Source organism: Suncus etruscus, chromosome 1, assembly GCF_024139225.1.
Source record: "Suncus etruscus isolate mSunEtr1 chromosome 1, mSunEtr1.pri.cur, whole genome shotgun sequence".
Classification (NCBI taxonomy): Eukaryota; Metazoa; Chordata; class Mammalia; order Eulipotyphla; family Soricidae; genus Suncus; species Suncus etruscus.
In genome coordinates, this window is record NC_064848.1 from 137610750 (window position 1) to 137620487 (window position 9738).

Consider the following 9738-nt stretch of genomic DNA (forward strand, 5'->3'; position numbering starts at 1 on the left):
AATCCATGTCCAGTTAAATATTCAAGAGGAAAATAGGCATTCTGGAACATTCTGCACTCTGTACAAAAGCATGGAAGTCTCTAAGCCAATCCCTATTTAGGCACAATTCCTGGTAAGCCTGTGTGCTGAGAGTGGTCTCACAATTTAATGTATCAGAGATACTATACAGTGATCAAAACCAAGAGAGGCCTGAAAATCCTATGGTCCTTAGAAAGCAATCTGCATCAATCATTAACTATCTCAGGGATATTTCTCATGAGAGATTTAAAAGGACACTTAGCACCAAATAAAGAGAATCATGACCTTTTCCCTTTTAAATTTAACCCAGCAGGCAAATACTAAGTCTATTTCACCAAAAAGCGGCCAACTTAGCAGTGAGACTCAGCAACAGTATATACTTTTGAAAACGTAGAAAGTGGATTACTGTGTTAACCCACCCTGACATTAGTAATATCTGAAAATGAAGGTAAAGAATATCTGCCATGGCAAAAGTTCAGAAAATTTACCTTTTATCTCTTTCATGTTCATGCTTTTCAGAGCTTTTCCTGCTTCAAGGAGATTTTTGAACTGAACAAAAGCAAACCCACGCATCTTTCCATCTGAGTGCACATGGACAAAGAAAAGAGAGGCAGCACGTGAGAAGATTACAGCAATCCATCTGTGAACCTATCAGCCTCTTGCCCAAAACAAGATTGAGTCAGGCTTGGGGATAGAAATGTATTTCTTGGGGCTGGAGAGATAGCATGGAGGTAAGGAGTTTGCCTTACATGCAGGACGGTGGTTTGAATCCCAGGATCTCCATATCCCCCGAGCTTGCCAGGAGCGATTTCTAAGCATAGAGCTAGGAGTAACCCCTGAGCACTGCTGAGTGTGACCCCAAAACCCCCCCAAAAAAGAAAAAGAAATGCATTTCTTCAAAGAATAAATTATCGGGCCCGGAGAGATAGCACAGCGGTGTTTGCCTTGCAAGCAGCCGATCCAGGACCAAAGGTGGTTGGTTCGAATCCCGGTGTCCCATATGGTCCCCCATGCCTGCCAGGAGCTATTTCTGAGCAGACAGCCAGGAGAAACCCCTGAGCACCACGGGGTGTGACCCAAAAACCAAAAAAAAAAAAAAAAAAAAAACAAAACAAAGAATAAATTATCTTGTAAAATTAGTTTGAATCTAACAATATCAGCTGGTGAAGAAGCACTATTATCTGAGTTTTTAATACTTGCCAATCACTTGTATAAAACTTTCTATATCAAGGGGCTGGAGAGATAGCATGGAGGTAAGGCGTTTGCCTTTCATGCAGAAGGATGGCGGTTCGAATCCCGGCATCCCATATGGTCCCCTGTGCCTGCCAGGGACGATTTCTGAGCATAGAGCCAGGAGTAACCCCTGAGCACTGCCGGGTGTGACCCAAAAACCAAAAAAAAAAAAAAGAAAGAAAGAAAGAAAGAAAGAAAAAAAATCTTTCTATATCAGGGGCTAGAGCAATAGCACACAGTGGTAGGGCGCTTGCCTTGAAAGGGGCCAACCTGGGAGGAACGTGGGTTCAATTCCTGGCACCCCATATAGTCCCCCAAGCCTGCCAGGAGCGATTTCTGAATGCAGAGCCAGAAGTAACCCCGAAGGACCGCAGGGTGTGGCCCAAACGCCAAAAAAAAAAAAAAAAAAAAAAGGCAAACTGCTTTCTAGCATGCCATGAACTTCAAAATCACTTAGTAATCCAATATTTATTTATTTATAGTTTATGGGTCAAGCTGGGTGGTGAATATGGAATTTCTACCAGTGTGTTTGGCGAGCGCTCACTTCTGATGATGCTCAGATGACCACGTGGTGCTGGTGACCGAACCTGGACCTGAGGTCCAGAGCACATGCACTAGCCCAGTGGTCAGCAAGTTGCGGCTCGTGAGCCACATGCGGTTCTTTATACTTTTTTTTTTTTTAATATGGAACACTTCACGAATTTGTGTGTTTTTAATGCGGCTCTTCTGTGTGCTGGGCAGCCGTTCCAGGAGTCAGAATTCTGGTCCTAGCCTCTGTCAGTGCACGCCCTGTGTGCAGCCCCCGCAGCCCGCTCCACACAGCTCCAGTCGTGTCATGTGGTATGGGGGTGGGCGTGACTTTCTGTGTGACTTTCCTCCCAACAGTGTACCATCTTATGTATTTTTGGTTTTAAAAATGTGGCTCTCAAAATAAAATTCAATCATGGTTTTGGCAAGATTTGGCTCAGCTGAAAGAAAAGGTTGCCCACCACTGCACTAGTCCTTTTAGCTAGCTCTTTGGCCTTATACTTTTATTTTAAATGGTGCTTAGTTCAAGAGGATTAGCGGGTGTGGGGGGCTTGAAGGGATAGCATTACAATAAACAATCTAATTTGCACCAAACAAAGGTTTTCTAATACCTGGTTTCCTAGGAACATTGACTTCCAAAACAGTTCCATATTGAGCAAATAGTATCTTCAAGTCATCTTCTGAACACTGAAGTCAAAAGCAAAGGAAAAAAAGTGATAGCACCACAGCACATGAAAAACAAAAAATCAAATACTAAATCAGCCCATCAGGAAGAACTTGAATGTTTTCACTCCTGTTTGACTTTTAAGATTAAGACAGCAAATATTTCTGAGTAGAAGATATCATGCGGGGCCGGAGAGATAGCATGGAGGTAAGGCATTTGCCTTGCATGCAGAAGGACGGTGGTTCAAATCCCGGCATCCCATATGGTCCCCTGAGCCTGCCAGGAGCTATTTCTGAACACGGAGCCAGGAGCCAGGAATAACCCCTTAGTGCTGCCAGGTGTGACCCAAAAAAAAAAAAACAAAAAAAAAAAAAAAAAAAGAAGATGATGATATTGGGCATGGTATCTAAAGGCAGAAAGAAAGGACAGATATGAGAGATCCTTTCCTCCCCTCCCTTTCTTACAATGGCCCCAAAGGGAAGTGTCTTCAAATTTACTGTCCATCGTAAGTTCTTGCTTGTACACGCCCATTTTCTGTTTTTGTTGAATTTTATTATTAGGATGGGAGAAAGTGGAGTGGAAGAAGAGGGGCATGGGTCTTGCCTGGTAGTGTTAAGGGTTCAGGGATCACTCCTGGCTCAGTGTTTGGGTATTAGGTAGTACCCAGAATGAACCAGGGTAGGCCACCAGTAAGGTAAGTGCTCTAATCCGTGTACTATCCCTCCTGCCTCCATTTTCTTTGGTAGGGATGATGGTGGTTTTGGGGCCATAGTCAAAGAATCAATCAGTGCTAGGATTAAAGCTAGTTTTTGCACATAAATCATGTGCTCACTCCACTGAGTTTTCTCTCCAGCGCTTTTCCTGAATTCAACAGGGTTAAGATTCAATCCAGAAAAAATAAGCCCAATTTATAGCATCCTGGTGAGGGGTTCTACCAATGAACATACAAGTTTTGGTGGTTGAGCATTTTCTCAGTCGCTTACCTTGAAGCTCAGGTTCCGAATAATTAATCTGGCTTTCTTATCTGCCACTTTGGTATTTTTAGGTTTCTGCTGCTTCTTTGGTGATTCTGAATTTTCTTAAAAAGAAATAAAAGGATAAATAAGTCTGTGGCCCAGACCCAATCACTCTAGGCCTAAGTGCACCCTAAAAAAGAAGCTACACGTAAGAGACAGAACTGACCATGGGACTGAGTGTAGCCACACCCAGGACACATGATTCTCCAGACTCAAAAATTAACGAAAAACTAAAACGACAACAATGCAATGGATAAGTTGAGACATCACAAGGCGAGTCCCACTGAGGAGTGAAGCAGCACTCCTGAAACGGACATAGTGTCATAAATTACTGGTCAATCACAAATGAAGTTTTTACAGGGAATTCAGGAAACTAAGTCTGGAAGTCAGTTCCCTGACAACCCTGATCCTAAAGAAAACGCCCTTCATGTACTAGAAACTCACCATTTTCTGCCTTTTCCTTGGTCTTTTTCCTCAGTTTTTTCTTGGCAACACTCACAGAAATCTTGCCACCTTCGAAGGTGTTGATCTCCTTGAGGGCCTTCTGGACATCTTCCTGCATGGAAAACGTGACGTAGCCAAAGCCTCGACATGCCTTACTCCCTGAAACAGTGAGGGGTGGGGTTGATGACAATGATCATTAGCCAAGAACTACACCAGTAAATTCTGAAAGCAGTGAGGTTGGCTAGAATCCACATCCCCTTCCCCACACTACTCAGACACTATTAGGCTTCCTGTTCTAATGTGCTGTTAGTGCCAGAGAAGGTACAAGAGGCCAACGGATGGCTTTGGAAATTATGGTGTAATGGTGCAGCTACTCCTGAGAGGCACAGAATGCTGAAGGATCTGCGAAAAGATGCTCAGACAGGTATCACTGTTTCAGAAGCCAGTAGATTCTGTCACCCTAATACCAAGCTTTAGCACTCAGTATCAAAGTAAGTCTTTCCAAAGCAACTGTAAATCTAACTTTATCCACAGAACACACCTAGGTAGGTTAGGAAATACTATTGTCCCTTCTCCGATGAGTAATTTGAAATGAAGGGAAGTAAAGGAACTGGTTAGTGCCCCATGATGTTAGCAGATGAATTAATTCCTCACTTCCAGCCTCCTCTCTCCATGGGGCTGCACCAGGTCAGTGAGCAGAGATTAGGGGCTCACAATCAAATAGCTGCAAATGACACCATTCTTCTAGACTTGCTATAGCTTAACATTTTTTGTGTAGTAATTTTTTTTTGTTTTTGTTTTTGTTTTTGGGCCACACCCGGTATTGCTCAGGGGTTACTCCTGGCTGTCTGCTCAGAAATAGCTCCTGGCAGGCACGGGGGACAATATGGGACACCAGGATTCGAACCAACCACCTTTTGGTCCTGGATCGTCAGCTTGCAAGGCAAACGCCGCTGTGCTATCTCTCCGGGCCCTTGTGTAGTAAATTTTAAGCCATTCTCTGCATTGAAAAAGGACAAACCAGTAGTCTGCCTATTACCCAAAGAAGCATGTGAACTCCGCTGCTTTTCCATCTCCACCCAGGCATGTTTCCAAAGCACTTTAACTAAAGGCTCCAGATCCTTTCACAAAGAAAGGACCCACGCTGCATGGTTTCAGCATTAACTAGGGAAGTAGGCTGTGTTATAAAGGTGAGTTTTTGTTCTCTTGGAACACTTTTCCACAAAGGCCTGCCCACTCATCTGTCAGAAGAAAAGAACAAGAAAATGCAGGGCACTTCTCTCTCCCTCCGCACAACCAAAAAGAAAGCAGCTGAGATGCAAAGGGGAGGTAGTCCCAAACCAAAGCAATTCACTGTTCACATCTGAAATAATGCATTCTCCTATTCGCTGGAATCCTCACAATGGTCATGTGAAGTCATTCCCATCTTAGGGAAGCAGCAGGACACTAAGACCTCACTATAGTTCCATCTGTCCTGTCCCAAGACAGCATTCTTTCCAACACAGCTCAGCTTGGCTAGCCAGGAAAGGACAGCACTGTTTTCAAGGGGAAATGAGCTTTATGTTTTTTTTTTTTTTTTTTTTTTTTTTTGGGTTTTTGGGCCACACCCGGTGATGCTCAGGGGTTACTCCTGGCTATGCGCTCAGAAGTTGCTCCTGGCTTGGGGGACCATATGGGACGCCGGGGGATCGAACCGCGGTCCGTCCGAGGCTAGCGCAGGCAAGGCAGGCACCTTACCATTAGCGCCACCGCCCGGCCCCGAGCTTTATGTTTTAATTGGGGGGAAGGAATGTCCAGGAAACACTCCTGCTCAGGGAACCATACAGGGTGCTGGGGATCAAAACCAGGTAGGTCATGTGCAAGTGCCCTACCCACTTTTTGTTTTGTTTTAAAGTTTTGGGCCACATACAGAATATACAAAGTCCAGTTATGTGTAACCTATACTCCAAGAACCCAAAGGAGAATTCCCATCAACAGCCTATTCTCCTAGAACACAACCCCTAGCAATGCTTGACAACCCACAATGATGAATGTCACTTACCCAGTACACATACATATTCTCTAAAGAAACCAGAAAAAATATTTTATGAATACTTATGCCTTACCAAATAATGATGTTCTCCTATTGTTTTATGTCACTATTTAAAAATCCGAGTCTCAATCCACTGAAGCTGCACACCTGGGTAGTGATGGGTGGCAAGAAACATCGCTAGGAATTGTATTATCTCCTTTTAATACCTTGTATTCTCTAGCCCAGTTATTATATATACCATAGATAAGTGAGATCACCCTGTGTTTGTCCTCGTTCTAATGATTTATTTCACTCAACAATGATATCCTCCAAGTTCCATCCAAGTTGCAGCAAGTTACATGATTCTGGCATACTTGCAGTCTCATAGTATTCCACTGTGTCTATAAACCATAATATTGGCTAACCTGCTTGTATTCTCATCTACCTATAGATACTTAAAATGACAAGGAACCAGGCAATGCCCAGCTCACAGAGCAGCCCACACCCTGTCCCCAACCTAACTACAACTTCTGTGACCAACAAAGAGGGCCTACAAATGGGGTGATTACTAGCTCTTCACTGACCTACTTACCAACAGACTATCCCCCAAGCTAGTTCCCACCAGATAGACTTCAGAAAGGCGGGACAACCAGGTGACCTAGAAGGGAGGTCCTGCTTGACTTGCATCCCTCCCAGCCCAGGTAAGAGGAACACCCCCTCCCTCACAAGAGTGTGATGAGCATCAGCCAGATGTGAAGCCTATGGCAGCAGTTCCAAGAAAATTAGTCTCATCCTGACTCAAGCCCCTTTTATTTTTAATGCTGGTCACTGAAAACATCACTGACCAGCATCAACTTACAGATGTCCTGAGAGGAAAGTTAGGATTCTATTACTGGCAAAAGAGGTTTCTGTGAAACTGGGGTCTTCGAAATATAAAGCAGGGAGCTTTCCTCTCCCGATGCAGATGTGCCTGGTATGTTTGAGGGAGAGGCAGCCGAGCTAGGCTGAAGAAGGTGCTGGACTCACTCAGTTAGGTCTGCAGGCAACAGGTAGAGAGGTTTAAGAAGGGGGCATGGAGGGAGTGCAGAAGCTTCTGAGGGAGGGAATATCAGTATCTGACTGCAGGAAGATCAAAGCTAAAATGTTTCCAGTTGAAGACCCTGAGTGAATTGATGATCAAGGTAAGTAAAGTAGCAGGACAAGGTACAGGAATGGCAATGCAAAAATAGGCCATTGATTCCCAACTACAATCCAGAGGATAAGGGACATGTGTCAGTCCCCTACACACACCCCATATCCATGGCACCCTGCACGTGCAGGAGTGAAAAGTACAAACACCACCATCTGAACCACCATATTCTCACACATGCAAGGCAGGTCCTCCTTCCCCACAGCGACATCCCCCCAGGAACTCTTCCTGGCTCAAGCAACACCTCCACCTCTGACATCCTCTCTACCACTCCCTTTTTCAGATTTGAATCTAGGTGATTCAGGACACGTGTAGTTCGTGTGGGGAGGCCCTGGACACCCCAGGAGCCAGCATCAGGTCAGCCTCTAGAGGCATGGGATCATGTGGCGAGACCAAAATATAGTGCCAGAACCAGAGAGACAAGAGTTAAGGCACTTGCTTTACCAGCAACAGGCTCAATCTCCATCCAGCACAGTATTTGGTCTGTCCCTCCTAACCCCCAGAATAAGCAAGAACGAATGAGTGATCCCTGAGCACCTCTGGGGCCTGGCACATAGTACACATTAAGTATTTATCCAATAAATAAGTGGGTGAATGCAAAAATAAAACAGTGAAGAGTGCCCGTTCTGGAAAGCACATTTTGTGTTCCATTCCTCCCTGTCTGTACAAACTTACACTAAAAGTACTATTTAAAAAAAAAAAAAGTTTTCTGCAAAGTGGGGCTGATTCCCTCCACAACAAAACTTAAGCCAATCAAATCTAAAACTCGGCACTACAAGAAAATAAAAGAAAAAGTCACACCCCAGTCAGTCCCTTCTCTTAGTGTGGGTCCTAGAATCCCAGGGAAGGGCTGGAGCAAGAGCATTGGGGGGGGGGGGGGGTTTTAGCCTTGCACGCTGCTGCAAATCTGGGCTCAGATCCCCGAGCACTGCCAGGAGTAATTCGAGTCATTCCAGATCATTTCAGAGTAACCCTGAAGCATCGCCGGGGAATGCAAACACCCCCCAAAAAATAAATAAATAAATAAATAAGTAAATAAGTAAATAAAAGTAGAAAAATGTATCATGCAGCTGCTAGGTTTGACAGTGTCCACGCCCCGGGGATCCCAGGCGACCCCAGCCTACCTTTCTCGGTCACCACGAAGCACTGCTTCACCGGCCCCACCTGGCTGAACAGCTCCTCCAGCTGCTCGCTGCGGGCCGAGGCCGGCAGTCGGCTCACGTACAGGGTCAGCCCCGCCATGGGGCCGAGAGGCGACGGCAACGAGGCAGCGGGAGGCGCCGGCACGAGCGAGCGTGCAGCCCGGGATTCGCAGGGGCAGGCGGAACACGCCGGGCCGCGGAGACGCCGGAAGTGCGCGCCGCTCAAAAGCGTCCGGAGGGAAATGGAGTCCGAATGGCGAGAAAAAGATTCCGGAGCGTGAAAATGATCCCGCCCACAGGCGGAGCTTTTATTTAGTGGTTCCCCCCTCCAGGTAAAGAAACTTAACATTTTTAGTTCCGACCCTTAAAAAATAATCTCACCGCTAGGGGCCGGAGAGATAAGTTAGCACAGCGGTTGGGCTTTTGCCTTGCATGCACCTCATCCAGGACGGATGGTGGTTCGAATCCTGACATCCCATATGGTCCCCTCTGGCTGCCCAGAGTAACCCCTGAGTACTGCAGGGTGTGACCCCAAAACAAAACAAAACAAAACAAAACAAAATGAATTAAAAAAAAGTTAAGTCTCATCTCACCGCTAGGGATAAATTGCATATCTATTGGATGAATTCCAGACCCACAGTCTTTTTTTTTTTTTTTTTTTTTTTGCTCTAACACACTCTAGGTTAGGACCAATGATAATGTCTAACGCATATTTTATACATTTAAAAAAACCTTTTTTTCTATGTTTTGTTTGTTTTGGGGCCACACCGGTAAAGCTCAGGGGTTACTCCTAGCTATGCACTCAGAAATCGCTCCTGGCTCGGGGGACCATATGGGATGCCATGGAATGAAGCTGGGTCTGTCCCAGGTCGTCTGCGTACAAGGCAAATGCCCTACTGCTGTGCTATCGCTCCGGCTCTATATTTTTTAAATTTTATTTTATTGAAACAATTGTAATTATAGTTGAATTTGCGATGTTAAATGAGTCAGGGCCTTTCCCACCACCAGTGTCAACCTCCCTTCACTAAAGGCCCCAGAGTGCATCCTATACCACCACCCTTTGCCCCTAGGCCTGCCAGTATAATAGGCTCCTTTAAGTTTAGATTGTTAAAGTTTGGGTCCCTTGATTCTATTGTCTTTGACTTTGGCTTGAAAATTTAGTTCTGTCCTTATTTATTTCCCCGCCAAAGCATTGGAGACCACTTGGTCCCTGGCCCCCAGCCTTTCTTTGATTCTTTCTTTTTAGTATTATAGAAAAATGCGGAAATATGTGGTAAAATAAAATAATTCGTGTCCCAAGGTTATGAAAAAAAGGCAGGAGCCCAATTTAAAAGATGGGAAATTTTAAAAGCCCAATTTAAAAAAGGTGTGTGTACATATTTTGTATTTTAAACATATTTTAATACATATTTTCAGAGGTGCCACTCTAGAGTCCCACCAATTTCTTTCATAAAATGCCACCAGGAGCCAGAGAGATAGAACCGTGGGTGGGG

At 44.9% G+C, this 9738-nt stretch overlaps 1 protein-coding gene across 1 annotated transcript in view; it reads right to left on the reverse strand.

Moving 5' to 3' along the window:
- The window catches only part of RBM28 (RNA binding motif protein 28), a 39652-nt gene extending 31222 nt beyond the window's left edge, over positions 1 to 8430 (reverse strand). The window contains exons 1-5 of the mRNA XM_049774370.1: positions 8228 to 8430; positions 3904 to 4062; positions 3427 to 3521; positions 2391 to 2466; positions 507 to 599 (exon numbers count right to left, since the gene is read on the reverse strand). Of these exons, the coding sequence (XP_049630327.1) occupies positions 507 to 599; positions 2391 to 2466; positions 3427 to 3521; positions 3904 to 4062; positions 8228 to 8345 (541 nt within the window). The 5' untranslated portion in view covers positions 8346 to 8430. The remainder of the gene's footprint in view (positions 1 to 506; positions 600 to 2390; positions 2467 to 3426; positions 3522 to 3903; positions 4063 to 8227) is intronic.
- Between the last annotated feature and the right edge of the window lie 1308 nt (positions 8431 to 9738).